General features: G+C 29.9%; 1 protein-coding gene across 4 annotated transcripts; it reads right to left on the reverse strand.

Moving 5' to 3' along the window:
* LOC111638308 (CD151 antigen-like) lies at positions 1-26,818 on the reverse strand. 4 transcript variants are annotated; one of them, XM_023383999.1, is made up of 8 exons: positions 26,796-26,818; positions 8,385-8,456; positions 7,746-7,937; positions 7,594-7,668; positions 3,925-4,020; positions 1,081-1,257; positions 923-1,006; positions 1-477 (listed from the first exon to the last, which is right to left on the reverse strand). In XM_023383999.1, the coding sequence occupies exons 2-8, from the start codon at positions 8,445-8,447 to the stop codon at positions 430-432; spliced, it is 735 nt and encodes a 244-aa protein (XP_023239767.1). In that variant the 5' UTR covers positions 8,448-8,456; positions 26,796-26,818; the 3' UTR covers positions 1-429. The 4 variants fall into 4 exon arrangements, with proteins under 4 accessions (XP_023239767.1, XP_023239764.1, XP_023239766.1 ...); XM_023383996.1 differs by lacking the exon at positions 26,796-26,818 and adding an exon at positions 12,176-12,300; XM_023383998.1 differs by lacking the exon at positions 26,796-26,818 and adding an exon at positions 12,180-12,239.

Raw genomic sequence — 26,818 nt, forward strand, 5'->3', positions numbered from 1 at the left:
TTTGATTTTTTAAATATTTTTATTTTTTCAGAGGAAGAAAGAGAACAACAAAAGAAATTCTACAAAATTTTAAAGTTAGTGCCGTATTGGTTGTAGTCTCTTGTTAGCATTTTTTTAAATTTTATTTTTGAAACTTGTTCCCTTAATCCATTTGAAAGGCACTTGACACTAGCACGAGGGATATACTTTCAAGGATTAAGTATATATTTTAAATGGAAAAACTTTTTTTTTTCTATAGAACACAACTGAAACTTCACATACAACTTCAAGATTTAGTAAACATGTTTATATATATTATATACATATATATAACCCGTTTTAACGTTCAAAAACTATGTAAAACTTAGAACAACACCGGCGTAAATATTAACAATTTTTTATGAATAGGGATTTTTTTTTGGTTAACAAAATTATCTGGCGGCTGTTTAGCTAACGAATTAAAAGAAATAGTGCCATGGATAATGCCATACCGATTATCTGCCAAGGAAAAAAAATAATAATAATTAATTAAAATTTTATAAAATTAAGTTTGTGAAATATTTAAATATCTTGTGCAATAAAAATAATTTTTACGACAATTTTAGAGGATATTAAATTCTAAAAATATTTTTACCGACATTAATTATTAAAATATCATTTAATAAATTATTTAAGGATTTTCGTCTTTATTTTAATAGTCGTTCTCATACAGTTTTTAAATTTTATACTTAGAAAAAAATTTATTTTTAATGCCGTAACTACTCTTTGCCGAATTTCGTTTTCGTTGGAGATATGCCAATTACATAAAAGGATTTTGTAAATATTTAAAGATTTAATGTAATTTTTGGACATTTTTCTAGTTTGATATTAATGGAGTGACTAAAAAACTGTATTTTAAACTATTCATTATTATACCATGTATAAAAATGATCGTTTTACTTACCAAAATGCATGCTATTCCAACTCCTATCCCTCCAATGACCATTGCGTGTTGTTTGACAAAGTCTTTCATTTTTTCGTAACAATCCTGATGATATAAAAGGGAATTTTATAGTAATAATACATTAATAAATAATCAAGATATAATAAAGAAATTCGTACATCTAAATTAGCGTTGATATCTTGAGGATCAGTTAGGCATTCTTCTATTAGCGGCATTTCTCTGTTCTTGCAACAACTTCCTGGAAGTCTATAATTTGCATTGAAATGACTGTTTCGATTTAACCAAATTTCGTAACCTTTTGTATCTTTACCAATTGAAATTCCGCAACATTTGAACTGTATAAGAGAATAAATTGTGAATTTTATAAATATTATTCTGTCCTGTAAATTAATTTAAATAATATAAATAAGGAGAAATATTCGCAATAAATGCTTCACAATGGAGGAAAATTGAACTTCTTTTTTTTATAAAATTTAATGTGTGTTTTAACTCTCCATATAAAACACACATATCTCGGAGAGAGAGACTTGTGCATGTCACATCAGACACATTAACATGTGATCGACATGCATGTATTTGATCAATTAAATGGCACATTTATCTCATTCTGTGCTTACGACTGACTGCATAACATGATAAACTCTTTTTCTATGTGCGAGCACGTTTTAATCACTATTTTAAAATGTATTTAATAGTTTAAAAGATAAATTTGCATTGAAATTAATCTATAATGCTGTTGTCTTTATAACTATGACATAAAAATTAATAATGACGTATATATTTTATGTCATAATTATACATCGAGTGACGTTTACAATTATGGATTCGATATTAGGATGTTTTATCGGTGAGCCATATCAATAATTAGCACCTGGTATGATACCCGACACCCAATTTTTCATTATTTTACAAGTAAAAGAAGTAGGCATAATTTATTTAATGTAATTTCGGTATTGATTCTGTATACGAAATGAATTGATTGATTTGTCCTCCTAGAAGTAAAAATTGTGTCAAACGGCTAACTGCTATTTATATTAATTTAATTCAATCTTCTTGCAATGGATACACCATTAAAAATAATTAATTTTTATCACAAATACTAAAACTTGTATATATATTTATCATAGCTTTATCTTTCTTGCTTTCCTAGAAGTAAAATTTCGAATAAGAGATCTATGCACTATAACCGAGTGCATATATTCTTTTCTTTCGATGTATTTACCAAATAAGATCCTTTGAAAATGCCTTTATAAAAAATCTTGAGATCATCTTATTAAAACAATGCTCATACGGATGCAATGATTAAAGATAGAACCAAAAATATGTACAGGGTAATGTCTATATTACAATAAACGTAATGAACTCATAAGAATGTAGTTAACTGTAATAGTCGAGTGACGATGCTGTAAGATTAATAAAGGATTCCCACTATTGGCCGCGTGATAAAATTAGCCGTTGATTCACCCCTGACAATGGACTGGCCGCGTGGAATTTTCCAACTTTTCTTCATGTATCTAACATCTAAATAAGGGCCAATTTTCTACAGAAAGGGAGTTACACCCCCTGGCAGATCGCCCATGTATTACATTGTCTTACACCTTCAATCAAATCCAATTCTAATAAAGGATTGTGATTTGAATATTTCGATCTCCAGATATTTACGAATACTATACGTATTTCTAACACTTCAAGACCAGATATGGAAAACTTAGTAGCAGGAAGCCTCGATTAACTGAATACGAACTTCCGGTTTGGATCGGAAATCACGTTATTTCAATTCAAAAATTTTCCCTGAAAGGAGTTAGATAGATGTCTCTATTGTTAACAGGAAAAGTATGATGTACAGGGGCGAAGACACTACTAAAATTGAGAGCATTGTGACGATGTCACAATAAATAATAGCTGTTCTTTAATTTATAATTGTTCATATGTTAATTTTTCTAGGTCATCTTTTACAAATCTGTAACCGGTTATTCACAAGTTTCAATAAGATTTATGAAGGTTTCTTCTATTAAATATCGAATATTTGTTCAGTTATTCAGTAAATAAACTTGCATAATATTTCCTATTATTCTACTATGAAATTATTTCTTCTGCAAGTAGCCTCCTATAACTTCTATACTTTTGTTTCAAATTACAAGTGAAAAATAAGTTAAACGGTTATTTTTCATTTTAATACTTTTATTAAGTTCTGATATAAACGGTTCACAAATTCTCAATTTAATTTTTGAATGTCTAATATAAATATTCCCCCTTTCTGATTTTCATAACTTTTTCAAATTTTTAATCATTTTTTTCTTCATTTAATCTTTTTTCTAAGGTTGTAAAATGTATGTAAAGATATGTAAAATTTTCCATATTCTGGACTATTTTCATTTCGATTGAATAGCAGAAAGCGAGAGTAGACGAGGAACCACTAATCTAATTATCCATTGCATTCGGTATCACAAGAATATATTCAAGAACACATTAGTTTATATTACGACTCATAAGGCTGCTCTTGCTTCAATAAGAATTGTCTATAATCAAAACAATTTAAATTCCTTTAACCCGACTACAATATTCTCAAATGAAAATACACAGAGGATATATACGCTTTCACAACCTAATTGATGTCTTGAAACGTGGAAAACCACACTGGAATTTTCAGGAATTTTAGACCTATAAACTCCTACGGGCATCCGTCTGTCTGTTATCAGACTGTACTTCCTTAATCTCGAAAACGAATTTATATATATGAACGGTGAGACCTGATACAGAAAGGTTAGGGACAGGAGGCCAAGATTAACTATGCACTAGCTTCCGGTTTAAACCGAAAATCACGTTATTTCAATTCAAAAATTTTATCCATCTTTATTACATATTTTTGCAATATCATAACTCTTTTATATTATACTTTAAATTCTCAAAGTAAGTGATTTTAATGGAGTAACAGCTATTATTCCTGCTTTAATTATATACTTAAAATATAAATTTTAATCATTTTACTTTAACAAACTCACATGTACTTGCACTGCATCCCAAGCATAAGTAACTGTGCTGTCATTCATATACATGGGTACTGTCATCAACATTTCTTGTTGCATTCGATCGTCTACCTAAAAAATACAAATTATTAATGATTAATTATTTAGTTAAAGATCGAATTTAAATAATTTCCTCATTAATTATTTATTAATCTAAAATGTCAACGAGAAAATCAATCAATTTTAGAAAATTTTAAATGTCAAGTATAAGAGAAGTGAAAAGAAATTTTTTTAAATTTGCGTGTTTAATAATACAACGCATAATAAATTAAAGGGATTAAAACTGATTTGAAAATTCATTAAATTTGAAAAGAGAAATTAAAAATTTATGTTAAATAGTCCTATTTAAATTTTAAACTAAAAAACCGAAATGTTAAATATAAAAGTAATTATTGTTATAAATTTATTGTTGTTAAGATTATAAATTATTCATAATTATAAAGTGAATATGATATTAATTATTTAATGAAATATCGCAGTGTAAACAACGACGTTTCATTAATTATAACAAACTTGTCAATAGTAAACACTCATTAAAGAGAGACTATTGTAATAATAATAATAATAATAATGATTCTACGTCAATTCTTACATTGAAGTGGCTCTTTTTGGGCTGCGATTTTCAAATTGCAGGCTTATAAAGTTCTACTAGTGTCTGTCTGTCTGTCTGTCTGCCCTTTATTAATCACGAGAATAAAGTTAGATTAAAGTCGAGACCAGATATGGAAACTTTAGATGCAGGAGCCGCCGATTAACTATTTTAATTTGAAAACTTTCTACAAAACGGAGTTACATAGATGCATGACTCTATTGTTAACAGGAAAGTATGGTGTACAAGGGCAAGACCTTACTAAAACCGAGAGTATATTTTAAATTGAAAAATTTAAAATATGACTAAAAATTACAGCGCGGCATTTTAACGATGTCACAATAAATAATTGCTCGTATAGTGTTAATATATTATAGTAGTTATGCTGTAACTAGTGATATTAATCTATAAATATAGTTTTAAAAAATTATTAACGACATAATTGTGTAGGCTATAAAGAGCTCCTGATGTTAAATCTTAACGTTATATTATGAGTCCTGCTATATAGACTAAATAATATTTGGAGAAAGATTCTCAATTTAAGTTATTAGCCGAAAATGTTTCGTTGATGAAAAAATTTAAGAGTTTTGGTAAGTTTGAATCTTCATTTCTATGATTTTTGGTGTAGATACATTCAAGAAATTTCAATCCTTAATCTAAGGAAGTACTTGAAACACTAACGAAGTAATAGATTTACAACAATATAAACGAGTGAATAAAAATCAAAATTTGTAAAATTCGTGAATAAAATTTAAATTTTCAGTTTCTAAATGAAATTATTCCTATACGCATTAGCAAAGGAATAATAACGCATAGCAAAGGAATATCCCTTACGCATTATAGGCAAAGGAATAATAACTTACAATATTCGTCAAAAACATATCACTCCCATTTCCCAAAATGGGTGAGCAGCAGGCAAGAGAGTTCTCACATACAGTTATCCATTTATCAGATTCCTCCAGGTACTCATGTCTCTGAGTATCTCTTTCGCTTCACTTAGGTTGGTGAGAAGAGCAAGACAAAGCAGAGATTCTTTGATCCTCCAGGTTGGAGATTTAGCATGGGATTAACACAACCATTTCGTAAAAATATTCATTTGTTAACAGAAGGTATAAGGAAAATATCCCTATTATAGCGCTTAAATCATAAACGCTATATGGAGGGATATTTCATATAGGGGTGCTCATTTACTTACGATGCAAACTTCATTCGTCAATCAACCAAGAGATTGTTATATAATAAATAAGAATGATTAGATTTAAAATTATATTGTTGCACCATTGCTTCCAAATTGTTATTGTTAATTATTTATATTTATTTATTAATATTGATGCAAAAATTTCAGTAAATTTAATGCAACTTGAACGTGAATAACAAGCTAAATCTGAAACACTAATGAAGACAACGGAACTACAATAGGGGAAGATGTAATAATGAACAAGCATTGAAGATGAATTGCAAGAGGTTATTGCAAGAATTGTTTACCTCCGTACTTTGCACAAAGTTTTGTAGCACTTTCTATGCATGTATTTCTGTAGGATCATATCTACATTTAATAGAGAGGTCGCGGCCGACGTTTTCATCGCGAAAACGTGAACATCTGACGTTCACGTTTTTACGATGAAAACATCAGCCGCAACCTCTAATAATTCTTCTCCAGAGATCAGCCTTACGACAGATATTTCCATCTAATTTTCTCGTATAATCTGAATTTGATAAATCGATGGTTTTGGATTGATTGATTAGTTAATGCGTGATGGCACTAAATTAAGGTTACGTTGCAAACTACAATTACGTCCATTACGCAATGGGATCGGTCAGTACGAGTGAAGAATGAGAACGACACCTCCATCCTATAGTCCATAATAAATTACGGGATCTGACCGGATCACGCAATTTATCATGGCTAAAGTGACACTTTAACGCGCGTTGTCTGACATAATGAATTTAGGATATGTTATTATCTAAATTCGTATTCTAGAAAGGAAATTAATTCTTGTTATCCATAATTGCATTGTTTGAAACAGTCGAATATTATGTATCATAAGTAGCTGATCTACAAGTATCCAAAAGGAGACGACAACTCAAAACTTAAAAATATTTGAATAATTAATAAGTACAGTATCTTTTGTTGTATCTTGAAAGACGATTGCATTGCAAATGCCACAATACAATCGTCTTGCACGTGTTCGAACTTCAAAAACAACGCTTTGAAGTTCGAACATACAATTTTCTTTTAATCAGTAAGGAGAGCTTAAGTCTCTGTAGTCCTCTCCTTGGATCTGCCACTGTGTATCATGCACTAAAATTAAATATTAATTGACATCGATTTTCGACTACTTCTGGTCCTATTAAGGAAACAGTAAATTATTTTCATATTTTGCACTCATAATTCTTCACAGAAAGTGAAAAACCAGATTATTATTGATGCTTAAAATAACTGAAATCTTAACTTCGTTAAAAATGTTGACATTTAATGAATGAAGCGTTGAGAAGCAGAAGAAGAATAAAGAGAAAGAAATATAAGATTTTCAATACGTCTGTAGTGTGTACAGTGGCGCTTTATAACTTCATGCGGACCAGGCAAATTTGAATTGGGGGCCCCATGTACAATGTTGACTTCAGACATTTTTCTACGGGAGAATTTTTTGAGAAGCACACCCCCGGTATCCTCGTTCGTTCTTTTAATGCAAACTCTGGAGGATTCTAAAACAAGAAATTCTTACCAGTAGAGAAAATACCGTATGTTTAATAATTTATTTATAAATGACAATGTTCACGAGTCCTTTCTTTTTCATTATACAATAATAAATTTAAAAAACGTGATACTTTAATCTGCAGTTTGGTAGAGTGAAGGTGTAAGCTGTGACTTGTGTAAATATTCCTCTGTACTCTCAAAATTATGTAATAAACTCAACAAATTTTCTAAAAATTATAATATAAAGCGCGGTTTTCTTACAATACGTTGTATTTTATTTTAAAAATATATATCCAATTAAATAAAATATTTTTAAAATTTAAAATCTGAAAAAAAAAAAAATTCAAAAAACACTCACTTCATTTCTAAATACGTATCCTAGAATTCCACCAACCAGCATTATAATGAATATCAGAAACAAACTGATAAAAAACTAGAGAAAAAAGTAATTTCAATACAGATTACAATGAAATTTTATAGTGTTATTTTATGCAAGAAGCAACGACTTACGGCCAAAAGCATGCATTTGATTTCTTTATATCCTCCAAAACAACCCAAAAAAGAAACGATTGTGACGATGATTCCAGTAGCAATGAGAATGGCAGCAGAACTTATATATAAGTTGCTGCCCAACAACCTTTCCATGAAAGATCTGTCTGCGAGGGTCCATACTCCAACTGAAAACACCACGATTCCTCCGATCTGAAAAACATTTTGTAAAAATTAATTATGGTTTCCCTTATTTTTGTTTTATTTCAATAGAACGAGTCGTTGTCTGAAGCAGCGGAGTACAAGAAATTCTTATTCTTTTAAGAAAACTGATTTATTCTTGATGCCATTCATGACCCAGTTCCCAGTCGAGATTTAGCCTTTTGACATTTTATTCTTGTTTCTAATCGATTCATTTCTCTTATATTCTACTTTGGGTGGAGTCCATCTTCGTTATCCATCTGCATCTGCCTCACCTCCAGTACTTTCGAGTTGAATAAATAAAGAATTCATAATTAACTCATGATATAATACATCTGACATTTTCGGTTATCAAACTTTCCGTTTATATAATATTTTTACAACAGATTCCTTCGACGATAAGCTTAATTAATTAATTTATCTGTAAAATTTTAGAGTTTTTATCTTGGTTTTACTTACCAAAACGACAACATTGGCGACGTATAAGGCATATTTAACGTACTTGGCTGCTCCTTCCACCATGGTTGGTACCTTTATATATATACAAAAAAAGTTTTAACAGGATTTAAATCAATTTTTAAAAGTTAAAGTTGATAAAGAAATATACGAAAAAAACTATAATTTAAAATTAAATATCGATTTAAAACTTAAACAAAATAGCTTCAAAATATGGTATACTTAACATAAACAAATTAAAAATTAAGGTATTTATATTACTAAACTTATTAAAACAATAAAATTAATAATAAAAAAATTTTAATTAACATTTATTAAATTTACCAATTTAGTTTAAAAAATAATTTATAAATTTTATTAAATATTAGAAAATCGTCGCATCCTTGAATATGCACAAATTTACGCGTTTAAAAATAATATAATTAAACCAAGAACAGCGTACGGGGTGGCCCAAAACTCAGTTAACCACGGTAAAGATTAAGTGAATCTTATTAAAACACTCCACTACATACAAACTTCATTTTTTAAATATGCAAATTACCGAATCGCCGAACCGCTTGAAAAAAAAAAAAAAACTTGGTTAGCTGACTTTCAAAACCACCTGTATAACTGAAAAATTTTGTTATAACTATCTTAAATCTAAATATTTACTTATTATAAAAATATAAAGAATAAGCTTATTAAAAAAGATATTTAACGCTATAAGCATTTAAATTATTGATATAAAATGATAACTTTCTGCATTTTAATGAGGTTTTTTTTTTAGCTTTAAACATGCAGTTTACTTGTATGTGTATATATATATATTATATTTTTTANTATATTTATATATTATATTTTTTATAATAATTAATACTCACCAACCAAAACACCTGACACAGAAACTCTCTCTCACACTCTCACTCTCAAACAAGATGCGACTCTCTTTCACTCTCACTTCCTCTCCCAATGAGATAAATGATAATCCTCCTGGATTCAAGCCTATTACGGACACGCCCGAAATTCAAAAATTCCACAAGAAAATCGGTTAAATAAAGAAGCGGTAATTCTCAGTACTCCTTGCATTCAATATCACCGCCATACATACTTATAAAAAAATAACTGCATTTTTGTCCCTTAAAAATTTAATTTAATTTCAATTAATATTAAAAAAATTTGTAAAAATGAAAATTTAATATTTATTTGTTTTTGGATTTTTAACGATCGAAAAAGATGTTGAAAATTAATTTTTAATTGTCTTCTTCTTGTTTAACGTAAAGCATTTTATATTTTTGTATCTTGAAAAGTGCGTGAAAGCATCATTAATGGCAAATATAATTTTTTAAAGTGAATAAATCAATTTTTATTTATTTTCCACGGAAATATTATATTTAGAATCATATACTAATGATAGAATTAATTATTCGAGAGGCGCAAAACATAAAATAATGCAAATTGTCGTTAATAGTCCTCTAGAGATGGATTTGTTATGTCACTTTTACATTAGTTTGACGTAATTTCTATTTTTTCGTAATGAGAAAGTGTGAAAATGACGTCAAACTGACGTAAAAATGTACACTATTACGATAAACAAATGTACCTTTTAAGTATGGTGAGACCAGCATCGTGAGAACTACTTATTATAATCTGTATGATTTTATACTTTAAACCACGAAATTATTAATGATAACATTAGTATATAATTCTAGATATATTATTTTCTAGAAGATAAATGAATATTAATTGTATTAACGAATAAATTATTTATTTTTTTCAAAAAATTATACATCAATAGGGCCTCTGGGAGGACGAGAGAGGAATTTATCCATAAAGTTTAAGAAAAGCTGTTTTTTCTTAATAAATAAGAAGTAATAATGAAATGAAACATTTCAAATGTTCTTGAGACCCCCTAAATAAGAGGCCTCCTATCAGCTTTTCGTGAATAATAGCTCCGATTTTCGCGAACATAAGGCCCGATCTCTGAAATTTGTCAGCCCTTCCAACTTCTCGTAAATGTGAGTGTAAGGCCTGACTTCCGGCCTCATAACTACGAGGTCCTTTCAGCTTCTCGTAAACGTAATGCCCTCCAACTACAGGATCCTGACTAAATATCATAAAGAATAATAAAAAAAAATTAAACATTTTGCTTATTTTCTGAAAAGGACAATCAAATTCTTCTAACTTCCTTCATTTTTTTTATCTTGTTAATTTCCAGCCTGAAGAATCGAAAGATGTATATTTGGCATTAAGATTCATATTATTAACGTTGATTCTACATCAGTGATGTATATTGATGATCATCAACCATGTAAATTTTATTAATGGATGCTTGATTAATAACCTTTGCCTACAGGGAATATATAATTGGCTAATTATAAGGAATATTACTTGAAATGTACTTTTGTTCCTGAATTTGTTCGCCATTTTCATTAAATTCGAGAAGAATTTTAACGTTTTCTTATGAAGATAAATTATTCTAATTACATAAAAGCTTGCAATTAATTATATAAATTGTGTAATGAGATTCTTAAAATCTTTTATATTCGATAAATAATTAATTAAATTTAACATTTGAAATTATTTTATTGGTTAAATATCGAATTTATTCATTTTAAAATGTGTTTTTTAAAAAAATTAATTAAGATAATTTTTTAATGCTGTTGAATATTTAATTATAATAAAAATAAGAAAAATCTTTAAAAAATAATTAATTTAAAAGAATTTTTNCCGTCGGGCCTCTCTTGGGATCAAAAGGCCCTAAGACAGGCATACTAATCAACATAACAAAGTAATTTCTCTGTTTTGTTGGTTAATATATCAATTCTTCAATGCTCAACTAAATGTTTAGTTAATTTTCTCAATTACTAACAGCGAAATTAATTTTTCTGCTTATAGTTAAGCCAATTATAAATCAATTTTGGAAGTATTCTCTTCTTCAAACATTAATTTATAATTAAAAGTTATCGTAAAAATAATATAACTTTGAAAACTTGTATAAATTTCGAATCTCGTTTATGAATGAATCTTTAATATAATTCTTTTGAATAATCAAAAAGTAGATTAATTGATAGTTTTAACTAAACAAAAAATAAAAAAATAAGAAATAACTAGAAGTTTCTGAAAGAGTTTTTAATCATGTATTTCCATAAACCTTCAGCATCTCTTGCGTTGATGCATGTATCTTCCAGCTTGCTCCTATAAATTTCAATTTTTTCAGCCTTATCGCTAGCGTTGGGGAGTTCAAAAACCTAACAATATCCGCTTCATTCCATTTTACTACAGATCCTTCAGCCTGCGCCATCTTAGAAAGCACCTTATGTTCTTCGAGTCTCCCAAACTTCTTGTTGTAATACTAATATAGTTCTTAATTAATTAATAACTGTATATTCTCGTAAAGTATTTTGTACACTCCAGCATTTTCTTCCTTTCTAATGCCATCTTTGTCATCCTTAAAATTCTATGAAATTTCGTTTTTTATTTTTTAATGTTTAAATTTATTTATTCTATTTTGGAACACCGTTGTTCTAATTTTGCATTTAACCCTATGATGGTCTATTGAATATGTAGAAAACATTAGTTTTAATAAATTATCTCAGCAGTTTAGGATGTATTTGGATTGTGTATTACTTCCCTTCTGGGTGTGTTTGTTGAATGATAATAAAATAGAATATAAAAAATATTCATTTTAAATCGCATTAATATAAAATAAAATTAAAGTAATTGAATAATTTATGAATTTTTTTGGAGAAGTTAATTTAAAATAACGTAAAAGATTATATTATTAGATATATTTAGTTTAGTAATAAAAAATATACTTATTAGAATAGATTCTTCTAGACTGGATAACTTTCAAACTGAAAACGAACTGCCGAATTCCTTTATTGGGCTATTGAGATTTTAAATTATCTCTAAACAATTTGGCAAGAAGCAGACCGCCATCTGTTGTTAAATAAAATTTTTAATTTTGATAAGAAGAATTAAATCGTCGATTTCGACCGTTTTATTCAATCAAAATACAATGAACTCGTTTAAAATTTGGCGTTATACACAGTGCTGTTGTAGTCATGTCAGGGCGTACCGGTGCTCCCTGCTGCTTTTTATCGGCAGGATGAAGCCCTTGTACTTTCTGAATATTTAGGTTGGACTGTAGAGTATATATCTCGGCGAAAAAAGTGAAAAATTATTTCTTGCACAGTTTTTTGGCTGATTCCGATTGTATGGGTCACGTTGGAGCATTTAAGCCGTTTTGCAGATTTTGTGCCGAAAAAGTTGCTCTTTGCCCATACAAAACTTTGCGGATGGTGGCGATTCAAACTCGGGCCGCCGATTAGCGCCATGGAACTTTTTAATTTACGATTAAACCCTGGTTCTACATAAAAATCATCAGTATAGCAAGTATTTCCGGACTGTTTGCGGGTGATCACCTCTACCTGTTCTCTGGTACCGTGAGCTCCTCCCATCAATTTTCTCTGTCAATGGCTTTTTTCAATTTTGTATCCGGGTCCCGGATGACAGTTTAGCATTTATAAGGCCGATCAACTTCAACTGGCGGAGTTAAGTATTAACGATGAGGATGGTGTCGGCTCGCCTCATTGCAATCTCATTGACTTCTATAAAATTCTTAACCTACCAACAGTCGTATGTTCAAGTTCATTCTTTTTTCAGTTGGTGGATTTATGGAGAAAGCCATCAATCAGCATTAAGTAACGAATTTGGCGATTAAAATCACGGCGGTCTCATCGGGAAGTAATAGTAAAATAAAACCAGAGATTGACACTAAAAGTTCGTAGAGGGCGTTGTAGTATATTTTAGCAAAACTAATTTATTGAAAAAATAATGCAAAATGTCTTAATTAAGTTAACCTTACGAGCTAACCTTTTGTTCGTTATGTCATTTACACAAATGTCTAGAACTTATTTCATTAATTAAATATCTTAAGAATTAACAAGCTTTCTTAAAAAGAAACTTAAAACATTACTATATTTTAAACCTAACAGCTTGTGAAAAAAATCCAGCAACGAGTTACATAACTTTTTCGGCTCTTGTCAGATTTTATTTAAAAAATAATTTTATATATTTTTAATTATTATCGAACGGCAAAAACTTTAATTTCGAGGGCGGTGACGAGTTTCATTTTTTAAAAAAAATTGTAAATGTTAATAACGAATAAAAGTCCGACCTCTCTCGATATATGACACATAACTTCCCGCCCCTTCAACCTTTAACCGCTAAAATTTAATAGCATTAATAATCCTTATACACAAATTACCATGACAAATTTCGTTTCTTACAGACGCCAAAACACAAATACTTTTGGGTTCAGGAAGTCTGAAAACGTGGAGATTTGCAAATGCTGAGGATCAAACTTGACATGATTCCAATGCTTTCTCTTGTTTTGTGTATAACCGAGAAAGTAAAATTAAGAATGTTTAGAAATTCGTTTAACTTATGGCTACATAATATTTTCTTGTTTAGAAACGTTTAAATGAAGTTTTTAAAGAAAGAAATGTCTTCTTATTTAATTTACATAAGTAGGGTTATTTTAACTGAGTTAAGGATTAAAACTCTTCTTTTCCTTTGCACACTTTACACAACGAGATTATTCTATTATTCTAGTATATTCTAGCTCGTTGCTTTTACACAACACAAATGGCACGCTCCTTGACTAAAAAGAAAATGGCGGGTGTGTATTCAATTTTCTTTAAACATGGTGTCGCTACAGCAACTTTCTGTAGTATATTCTAGCTCGTTGAATTAAATACTATGAACACTTTTACAGTTTCTAGATGTCATTAATAGTAAATTTTCGTACAGTATTTAAAAAAATAATGAAATGCTGCCATGTTTGTTTTAAAACATTAAAAAATAATAATTTTATTTTTGTACCAATTATCATATTATGCTATTAATTTGATTAATATAAATGCTATATATTATAAAAGTAATTAGAAGTTCGGCGATTTACTTGAAAAAATATTTTAAAAATTTTTATGCCATATTATTACTTATTTTTATAGTTTTTTGATTTTTTTTAACAAACTACTTTATTCATAAACATGCTTTTTCTTTGAGAAATATAATTACAATTGAAATAATTTTTTAAAACTTCTAGCTCTATGATATTATGAAAACCTATTTGATAAGGTTTATCGGCTGGGCCCCGACACGAAGAAACAGGTGAGGGACAATTTTTAGATTATTATTTATAAATATAAAAATTGAAAGAAAAAAATCCTGAATATTTTTAAATACAACCGAGAATTCAAAACAAATAAAATAAATAACAATATTTATAATTATTTAAAATACAAGGGACCTTTTGCAGGCCCTTCGCCTGACAAAAGATCTCTCTTTTGGCAGGCGAAGGGCCTCAAGTCATTTTTGTTTTTGAGGCCTCAGAAAAAATTAATTTTTAAAGTCTTTATTGAAAAAATTTTAAATTAAATACAAACTCCAACTGAAGAGATTAATGAATATTTCCAGCTAAGACCAAGAAATAAAAGCAAAAAATTGAGTTGAAATATAACTGACTATTAAATATAAAGAGGATTCTTGATAAAATACCATTTGTATGATAATTATAGGTACGTGTAATGTTTGACAGCAATCTCGTTACCTATGAAAAGATAAAAAATAAATATTCTTATCTATTATCATTGTCCTAAATTTCGACTTTACACGAAAAGTTATCATAAGTTTGAGTGAGTGCAGCCATATTCTTATTTTAAAATCATTTTAAAGTATTATAAAATACTAAAATATTTCATTTATGTTAAAAATTCTAATAATATTTATGATATTGTTGATGGATTTTAAGAATTGCAAAAGAATGTATTGAAGGTCGAACCTTTCAATAACGGACACCTCTAAATGGCGACCAGTTTTTTCGGGAAAGTTTATTTTAAAAATAACCTCCAAACAACAGGCATTTTTATGTTCTCGTACTTGTCCGTTGTTCGGAGGTTTGACTAAAATTTGTTTTTTTTTCTTGCTAAAGCAGAGTGAAAGAGATACTTATTTTTCTTACAATTTATGCAAATTTTAAAGTGAAACCGTATGAAAATATAAACTTAAATCAAATTTTTGAATACAAAAATTTAATTTTATACCTTTCCAAATTATATTTTTGTATTCACGCTTAGATGGTTTAACGCAAATTTTTATAAATAATAAATCAATGTATTGATATACAAATAATCATTAATAAACTGCAATATAACTATTGATAATTACGAAAATAAATTCTCCAAGTAAAAAATTTGGTGTAAAACTAGAAAATGGTGGGTTTTTTTTGGCTTCGTAAAAAAAATTTGGAAAATTCCACGTGGCCAGCATGTTGAAGAGGATCGAACCCACGACTAACTGCCAGTGTTCAATGGTTTCTATCCACTCGGCCACTGATAAAATGGTTGATGTTTATCGGTGTGATAAATATAGAAATTAATAAAAGCACCTATTAAATTTCTTTAGATTTTTCTTAACGTTTATAACAATTCGAAGAAAAATTAAAAATAAGTTCAGATCTTCGTGAAGTCATCCCTTAGGAAAAAAATAGTTGCGTGACCTAATTGAAAATTTTTCTATCATAAATATTATATTTAAAGAGTTGGAAGAACTCGGCATTATTATTTTTTTGATCTTAACTTCTAAATATCCAGCAGTTAAAATTTTCAATTTTTATTTTGTTTTAATAATAAATTGTAAAAAGATATTTTTACTTCTTGATAGGTGATTGATATTTTTAGTAAATAACTTATATTTTATATTATTCAGTTATTTTATGTATTTTTTTAAACTACGGTAGCAATTTCGAGCGATTACATCGTTATTTCCTATCAAATTTGTAAAGAAAAATCAGTAATACTGATTGATACTTCTCAAATGCAACGTTACACTGTCGACGGTATCACATTGCTTGTGGCAAGAAGCTGCCAAATTTGCAACACGTCCTCGATAAACCAGTGTCCTCACAATCGAATATTTCACGGATTAAGACCTTTAATTAAAACGAAGAGATCATGACAGGAAACGAAACGTTTGGCTGTGGAGGCACTTATCTCGCATGAGAATGGTTCATTGAAGGCATTGTCTGTTGCCGTTGAAATACGACAAAAGTGTTAAGCATCTCTGTTTCGCTAGGCCATTACAGAGCATACTAGACCCACCGGAATTAGCTTTCCTAGAAAAAATGCTGCAAATCCACACCGGACTAACTTTACGCAAGTGCAATGGAATATACAAGAAAACATGAGGGTTTTCCATCGTCCAAATACGACAATTACGGATTGTTCCATCGAGAAGAAAGTTCCTCATCATTCCACGGGATCTTCCATGGTCACGACACGTTTGTTTTTATTCTGGCATGGAAGATCCAAGCATAGATAGGTCGGGCTCTCTGTCAACAACAAGCAACTGTTAATTTTGTCTGATCTTATATATTATGGATAACAATATACAGTACTAACTTTCTCTGTAACTTTCACATCGTGAGATAGGATGCCCTGACGCTACTGGAGTCGGCAACATTATTTGTTGACTGTTTAACAATAGCCGTGGAACATTTTCAATGACTTGTAAAGTGACAGGTTTGCGTCCTCGACCGGGTTAAACTCTCAGATGTCCAGTTTCTTCGAATGAAGTGATCATTCTTGAGAGTTTGTGGAGTGATGGTCCTCGGCGTAAATTGTTACAACAGTAGACACCTGAAATTCTTATAGCGCAACCACACCATTGCCGCTGTTTCCATAAAATAGCTTCACAAGTAGCATGAGTTCCTGCAATGCGACGACCATCATAATCGACAAGAATAGCATTTAACAATCAATTATGGTCACTTATGCCCAGAATTTGCTGCAACATGTGCTTAAGCAATAACTATTACTTTTTGTAGAGTCCCTGTAAGTAGAATAATGACAGCCGTTTTTTCCTACGGAGAGGTAATCAGCCAATTAGGAAGCTACTTTAGGTCAATAGCGAATACTTCGAATATGGCCGATCTGCAACTTTGAGTCGGGTAAAGATACTTTGTGCAAATTTATGAATTTATTTAAGATTGTGTAAAAGAACAATGCCACAAGATTGTTATGCAATCAGTTGTAGTCACAACTGCAAACCTGCAAATTATTTCAGCCGATAAAAGTGGTTTTAATCAGAGTTTAAAAATAACGATTTTTCTATTCAAATACATTGCACTCTGTTTCATTCTGCTTCCAACATAAAAATGTCATTACTCTTTACTTACAGGGACTTTTTAAGGATCTAGATAAAAGTAACCTGCTCGGCCATCCAGCCCTCTAGAGTTTTAGTACTCATTTGTTTTATTATTTTATTTTTACAGAAATGCTTCCTTATCGGATTTGGATGCATTTTAATTATTAAATATCTTTCTAGACAGCATTGAGTAGAAGTACTTTAACTGAGATCATCCGGTATGCACACTATCTAGTTCAGTTTGCATACATTTCCTGAATAAAGAAGGTTAAATTTTTGGCTCGACTTTCTCGCATTTCCTTCTTGGATTTCCTTATTTTCAATTATACTACGATATAAAATTTAAATAACAACAAAAGCCAAAAGCTTAAAAAAGATAAGTTTTGTTGAATTATGGTAATTTTTTTCTATTTAGAAACAATTATTTAAGCTTAAATAACACTAAGACACCAGCTCGAAATTAAAATTGTGTGTCGCCATCTGTTAAGCGATTTTTTTAAAAAATAGTGTTTATATTAAAACTATTATTTATAATAATTTTATAATAAAAAGGCAAAGATTTAATTNCTCTCTCTCACACTCTCACTCTCAAACAAGATGCGACTCTCTTTCACTCTCACTTCCTCTCCCAATGAGATAAATGATAATCCTCCTGGATTCAAGCCTATTACGGACACGCCCGAAATTCAAAAATTCCACAAGAAAATCGGTTAAATAAAGAAGCGGTAATTCTCAGTACTCCTTGCATTCAATATCACCGCCATACATACTTATAAAAAAATAACTGCATTTTTGTCCCTTAAAAATTTAATTTAATTTCAATTAATATTAAAAAAATTTGTAAAAATGAAAATTTAATATTTATGAATTAACACATTTAAACTAAAACTATGATGATAATTAGACAATTTAAATATTATAAAATTTTATTTTGCGTGTAAAAAACACGGTTAAGATAAATCATCTAATGTCACGAATATATTCTAATTATACTTATGAATATGTTAATAACGCATAAAACATTGTAAAAATCACAAGTTAATCGTGCATTTAAATTCTTTTTTCACTTTAAATAAATTTAGATAAAATATTAAGTCAAATTATCCTTTTATATAAGTTACCTTTGTTTTTAAGAATACCGTATGCTTATGATTTAATTAATACATACACATTACACAATAATATATAATAAACTTGTTTAAAACGGAAGACGACGGTACCAGAATAATTTGCCGTTTTGACAGATTTCCATTTTATATAGGGTTATGTTTTCATTAATTATTTCTTCTAGAGAATTGGAGAGAAGCGGTGTTGTAGTATTGTCACAGTTACTTTCTAGAAAATGATACTACCAGCTTAACTAAGAAGAATAAATAATATACAGTAATGTATATATATACAGTATAGATTATTGCTGTTGACACCGAGAAGCCCGTGTTCCGGAGTTCTCAAGATATGGCATTAGGATTTACAATTTAGCTGCTCTTACGCCGAAACGACTATTTTACTTAGGTTGTATTATATAATTGGCTCAGTCTTCCATTTCCACGTTAGACATGTTTACGTTATATATGTGATGCGTTTTAGACAAGTTTTACAGTAAGATATAAAATAAGTTATATTTAAGCTTGCGTAAAATTTGATATATAAATTAATACCTGTATTTTACTCGTAGTGTGTAACTCTGACTTATTTTACTTAATTTTTTATTACAGTTTAGAAGTTACATTCGTGTCCAAAAATAAGCGTAACCATTAATTTGGTCTATATCTCAAGAACTACTGATCATATCAACATGACACTAAATAAGTAGAACATTGTATTCCTTATGCAACAAAACAATTGAAATCAAATTTAATTTCAGTTACGTCGAAACTAAAAACAACAAGAAAATGTACTAATTACTGTATTGTCGTAAATCTCTTTTACACAGAAAGTGATTAACAAGTCTCATGCACGCACACACGCTAGTTACAATGTTGTTTATCAGCTCTGTAGGGAGCAAAGTTCATTCTTGAACAAGAGAATATTGAAGCCTTCTTGAAGTCTGATGAAATGCAACTTGTCTCCTAGAGCATCCCACACTTGTTATACAAGATTTTGGTCTGGATATATTGTTAGCTATTTCCTGCGAAGACTTAAGACAGTTATTGACGATGTAGTACTATATATGCAGGAGTTATCTTTCATGAAAGGGAAATCCACACTCACAAAACCTTGAAAAACTTCAAGGTTGTGTGGGGAGAAGAGCAAAACTTCGTGTCTTTATCTTCTTGCATTTATGGCACCCCTTACAAAATCTTGGATCTCAGTGTGGCCATTAGGCATAATGCCACACCAAACCATCTGCAAACTAGTCTCCTTCCATAGTATTTATGTGATTGTATCAGGTTCATCTCTTCATATTCTAATATGAATCATTCTATAACTCGTCAGTGAACAGAACATTGCTCCATTCATCCAAAGTCAAATGTCGACATTCTTGACACTATCTTAAACGGACTCTTCTGTGCACTGTCAATGGAACGCAACATACATGACGTCTGGAAAATAAGACTATTTAAGTGAAGCCTCTTGTAGATAGTTTGTAGTGAAACTAACAGCGTTGGACAAAGACAGATTCAGAGACATAGCGCTGTTAACGTCAAAAGAGGTCTGAGACGTCTTGGACGTCCAATTTCTAGTTGATATCCAACACCCATTCTTTGAAATTACGTATGTTGTGTTCCGTTGACAGTATACAGAAGAGTCCGTTTAAGATAGTGTCAAGAATGTCGACATTGGAGTTTGGATGAACGGGACAATGTTCGGTTCACTAACGAGTTTAGGTACAGTACAATCTATTGCACTTTGAATTACAAAGAACTGTTCTTTTCTAGTTTTACAACTATACCGATATTGCAATTTTATGCTTCTGTTGACAGTGCTTTACAGAGCTGTATAAGTGTTTTACATTATAATGAGTGTAATACAAGCTCTATTGTATTCGTATACTCTGGTCTATAGCCCCTTTATCATCCTGTTTAGCTCATTACGACCAACAGAAGCACGACGTTCAAAACAACTTATCATCTTAATGCATTGCTTCCTTCTTCCTTGGTTTTTATCAGTTTCTGTTACTCCTGTGGTGTCATACTGTACAGTATTTCTTTATTAGTGTCAAGATTTTTCTTCGTGGTTTTAGCATTATTCAATTCTTTTACTAGTTTTTATACCTTTCTTTGTTTGAGAGATAAACACTGGTTTTTTTTGCAGAAACAAGTCCCTTCTCTAATTTATGTAAAACACTTGTTTCATTATATTCTCGCTAATTTCTTGAACGACCTCCATCTTAACAGCTTAGCAAAATCGACTTTGATTAATTGTAATTTACTAATCAAACAATATTAGTATATGACTGACAATGAATGCTTCGCACGCATAGTACACGTGGTTAACAAAATTCATTATTTCGAGCGATTCAACGAATTCGGTGTTTATGCAGTTTAACACTTTGCCTACATTGAATCCGGCATTTTACAGACGTTTAAAGCAAAGTGTCCTAGCAGTGGTCAAGTGGATAGAACCACCGAACACTGATAGTTGATCGTGGGTTCACACCTGGCCAACAGGCCTCCCATTTAAGGTGTTTCTACCATGAAGAGACACCTAGTAAACTCTATGTTGCCAGCCCGGCCACATGGAGTTTCCCAGGGGTCTCTTCATAGTAGTAACGCCTAAATAGGGGAAAGTTTCTTAAAAAGTCCTCCCGGGATGCATCACCCTCGGAAGATTGCCGGCGTGTTGCATTGCGGTAACCAAATAAACCAAATTTAACGACGTATACACAATTTTATATACTAATTAAATTTTTAATTCATTTAAATTAAAAACAAAAGATATTCTCTTATTATAAAGTTCCATTTCGAACAGGTTTTACTGTAGTTTCTTAAATTAGATTTTTAATAAATCGATATAAAAGTATTTTAATTCCCATATTTTCCATTAAATCGAATCAACTCTTTTAATAAATTTATCCGCATGGACAGGATGATCAGATGAAGGCAAATTTTGGGTTCGTCTCCCTTCGAATAGCATAATAATATATAAATAAAATCGACAAAATAAACAATTTCTTTTGATAAACGGCTAAAAAATCTAAACTTTTCGCATCAAAAAGATTTTACATGAAACGAGTAATCATTTAATATCGGATCGCAATTTTTCGTCACAATGCTCTCAATTTTAGTAGCGTCTTTGCCCCTGTTCATTATACTTTTCCTTTCAACACTGAAGTCATGCTTTTCACGTCAACTCCGCTCAGGAGAAAATTTTTGAATTGAAATAACATGACTTACGGTTTGCATCAGAAGTTCATGTATCAGAAGAATCGAGGCTTCCTTCGTAAACTTTTCATATCCGGTCTCGACTTTCTATCTATCTAACTCTATTCTCGAGATTAAGGAAGGACAGACAAACAGACACACAGACGAAAGTGGGAATGTACAGGTCTGTAGTTTTTTCAAATTGCAGCCCAATTATAAACAAGAGATTCAATATAAAAGGGATGGACTAATTCGTTGTAAAACACATTTATCAATCACGCAAATGTAATTAATTTAAATAACTTTTTTAAAATTAAAAAGTTTCTCTGATTAGGTAATAAAATTCTCTTAATAAAGTGTTAAAAGTTTGGCAAAAATATTCCGTAATTATACCGTCATAATATATTAATGCGTCTTTATTTAGTCTGCTTTTTTATGCCCTTAATTAACTGTAGCAAAACTTTTAACCATTTATCCTTTCGATTAAACTGACGACAGGATAATTATATTTTCAGAAAAAGTAATGGATAAAAATATCTTTTGATATAATATTCCGATTAATAGCATATTTAACTAAAATTTAGCTTTAAAAATAATTCTGTAAGCAAAATATTTGAATATTTATTTTAAAAAAATAAATTATGCGAAATCCTTTGGCACTCCTATCCTACGAAACTTGAAATTAAGTGCACTTGGATAATATTCGTCACACTATTGATTAATATTGGTGCTGGTTACTAGTTAAGACAGAAAAGTATCCAATGACAAGACTCCTATCAATTATTGTCGGACCAACAGAGAAAGGGGTCCTATTAAACTTATTATGGTATTTCTTGATCATTAGAGCATCCTTTAAAAATAGGCATGCCACCCCTCGAGAAAGTACTGTAAGTTTGACATTTAGTTAGGTGAGACTATATTCTACATTTCATTGATTTCCATCCATTTTACACAGAATATCTTCAAGTATTCATTCAAAATAAATGTTAAATTACAATTCCATGAATGAAGAGAAAGAGACAGGCACTGGCAGGTGTGATGAAGTTAACAATAAGATAGCAACAAGATAGATGGAAGAAGGCAATGAAACTCGTGGTGTTTATCTATATATATATATTGGGGATGGACTAATGATAATATGTAAGAAGAATTTTTCATTGTTGTGTTTTGAGTAGATATAAAAAATAAGTGTGCCTGTTCTGTACGGCATTTGTTTCTACTCCTAATTTTTCTACGTTATAAAAAAAATACACTGGGAAGGAGTAGACAAAAATATTCGGAAATGTTTCCTCTCGTATACACTCTCACGACAAGGGCGATCTGCCAAAGGGAAGTGTCTCCTGGGAGTACTTTCTACGGAAAACTGACCCCATTTAAACAGTGGCGCATTATACCTTCATGGGGCCCAGCAAAATTTAAATAGGGGCCTCATGTACAGAGTCGACTTCAGATAATTTTTTTCGAGGAAATTTTTTAGGGGAAATATTTTCTTACAATAGATTAGTTTGTAGTTCCTGTTGGTGGGGCCCTAGGCAATTGCCCTTTTTTTCCAAAGGATAACGCGCCATTGCATTTAGATGCTAGACACACGAATAAAATCCGGAAAAGTCCACGTAGTGCAAGCCAACGAGTGGTAATGTCCAGTCAACTACTGGTGGGTCTTCGAGACAAACAGGCTTTAAGATCAAATAAAGATTATGACCATTATTAAGTCAATTTACTTTAATTAATAATTAAAACGAGAATTCGTGTTAAAAATTTCAAATTTCAAAAAATTTCTTCTTTTTTTTTAATAATGAAATTTTAAAATCATTTATGTGAGTTTTCACAAATTAAATTAATTTGAAGCTATAGAAGTCTAAAATCAAGGTAATGGAGAAAGGGGAAAAAACAATTATAAACTTGATTTTTTTTATTAATAATAATTTTTTAAATGGACTTTCAAAAATTTGTAACCTATAAATTCCTGGTGTCTGTGTGTCTGTCTGTCTGTCCTTCCTTAATCTCGAGAATGGAGTTAGATGAAAGTCGAAAGCTTACGGGAAGGAGGCCCTCTATTATATACGAACTTCCGGTTTGGACTGAAGGTCACGTTATTTCAATTCAAAAATGTTCCCCTAAAATGAGATAGATAGATGACCGGAACGTCTCTGTTTCTAGCAGGAAAGTATGGTGTACTGTACAGGGGAACTACTAAAATTGAGAGCATTGTGACGATGTCACAAGAGCATTGTGACGATGTCACAATAAATAATTGCTTGTTTATTTTTAATTAAAATTAAATCAATACGGAAGACTTTACAGTTTACTAATAAAAAATAAAATAATTATCATTATTATCCTTATTTTTTAATTTAAAATAATTTAAATTAATTATTTTAATCAAACAAATAATTTTAAATTATAATTTTTTTATCAAGATAATTGAAGCGCAATTAAAATGCATTCATTTCAAACGGATTAACACATCACACACCTTTAAATTTAATGAAGATTGATAAAAAATTTGAAAACACCGAAAAACCAAGAAGAATTGCGTATTTAATTTAAATAAATTCTATAGTTTTAAATAATAAAGCAATTTTTCCAATAATAATGAGAGATTTTGGTCTCTGATTCATCTAGGTGCAGATGTACAAATTACAATTCAAATTTAGTAGTGTTATACACATCATTAAACGTTATCAGATTTTTAAATACACTTAAAAGCATCAAAAGCTAAGAAGAATTAAGTATTTAATTTAAATACATAATTTTAGAAGAAGATACAACGATTTTTTCAATGATGATGTAAAAGATTTCGGTCTTAGGCAGGTGTTAGAATTTATGCTTTTATAGAATACTGCATTATAAGACCAAACCCTTTGCCATTAGTGACTAAAAGATCTTTCTGCCTCATTGACTTCGTTATTCGAGATAAATTTTCTTGGCGTTAACCTTTTGTAGAAAACTAGTCGATCCCATTTCAAGCACATCTCTCGACATCATCCAACTCTTAAATCAATGAATTTAATTATTGGGTGGCGAATGAATAACCCAGTTATAACTAGATTTAGTCCGATATAGTTATAAGATAACGTTCATCTATCAATTTTACCTTACGACTTTATAATTTTTATTCATTACTCTCTTTAAAAATGTATCACTTTGTAGAACGTGTAGGAAGCGCGAAGTATTTAATTTAATTGAATTATTTTTTTTTTTCGCCTTTAAAATTTAAATATTCATAAAAAAATTTAATACAAATTATATTAAATTTCTTAAAATTTTATTATTTTTTTATTATGCGCTCATAATTCCGTAATTAATGCTTGGGATGCCCAAGATCAATCGATGGATGCTGGGGATTTAATGCAAAATATAGCTAAGAATTATTGAAAAAAGGGTGGCAAAGTTAACAATTTAAGCTTTAAATTCTTCACTATTAAATATTTTTAATGAAGAATAAACAAGAACAAAATATTCCTTTATTTAACATTTAAAATTACTGTAAAGGTACATTGCTGTAAGAAATTATACGAAGAAGATGCTTTCAAAATCTGTTTTAGAAAAAAAATCTAGGCGTGTCCGAACGTCACCATAGCAACCGAGATCTTTTGAGGAGTAAAGTAAAATGTCAGAAAGAGGATTATGACGTCATCTTCTAACACCCCTCTTAAAACACTTCTTATACGAATGACGAAAAGTTTGCCATTGATAAGGAATTCTAAACAAATAAATATTTTAAATTAATTTAAAAGGGGCGAGACTTTTATAAGATAAAAAAAACTATAATTATTTATATTATTATTTTTTGTAAGATAATAAAGAGCGGAAATATTATATTTATCAAAAATGGCGAAGGTAATCCCAGAGGAATTTCGTATAAGAAAATAAAATCTATTAACTAATTGCTTTCCTGTATGTAACAGCAGGAATTCATTTCGTGAAAATATTTTTATCAAAATAAATATTCTGGTGTGCATATAAATAGGTCTACGAAAAATTATGATTAATCTCAATTTTTCTTTTTTCTTTTTACTATTTTAATATAATTATGGAGACGCCTCGTTATCGGATTAGTACGAACACACGAGAAGGGGGACAGCTGGACGAGGTAGAAATTTTGATGAAAATGGAGTCATTGCACTCCTGCCATACGAACCACGTGATTTCATCGATTTTGATATTACTTTCTGTTCTTCCTGTTTCGATTAGAAAGAATAATAAGCAAAAGTTTGTTTAAAGTTGATAAATCATACGGCAAAACCTGTCCGAAAAGGTAACCTGCCCAAACGGAAACAATTCTTAGGAATAAAGCAATTTTCTGTGTTAACACTGTCCAAAAAGGAAACCTACCTAAACGGGAGCAATTTCTAGAAATGTAGATTTTTTCTGTGTAAGAAATCTGTCTATAACGGAAACCTGCCAAACCGGAAAAAATTCGGTATCGTACGAGACCGGTTTACGCAGGTTTCACTGTAATTATTATCTAATCATTTAACTGTAATAAAATTAAATAATACACTTTAATATATAAAATACTTAATTATATATTTTAAAATAATTTCTTACATACATTTAGCGTATAATAAAACATTTTAAAACAAGTTAAATTTCTTAAGTTTTACGGAGAATTAAAAAATTATATAGCTAAAATATAAGTAGTTGAGCATAATACAATAAAACCTGTCCAAAACGGAACCCGAATAAAACGGAAACCAGCCAAATCGGAAAAACTTTCATTCGATTCCGGTTTACGCAGGTTTTACTGTATAAACCTTACATATTAATATAAACTTTAAAAATATAAAATTAACGATATTAGAAGAAAAATAATAATAATAATTAATTTAAGAAAGAAATTTATTTTTGTTTACATAATATACACATTAATACAGTTAAAAATTTGAATAAATATATTAAAATGACATCACAATACCTGTAATTATGTCGTAACGATAT

The sequence above is a fragment of the Centruroides sculpturatus genome, unplaced genomic scaffold (genome assembly GCF_000671375.1).
Source record: "Centruroides sculpturatus isolate CEXI.00-Female unplaced genomic scaffold, Cexi_2.0 scaffold1256, whole genome shotgun sequence".
NCBI lineage: Eukaryota > Metazoa > Arthropoda > Arachnida > Scorpiones > Buthidae > Centruroides > Centruroides sculpturatus.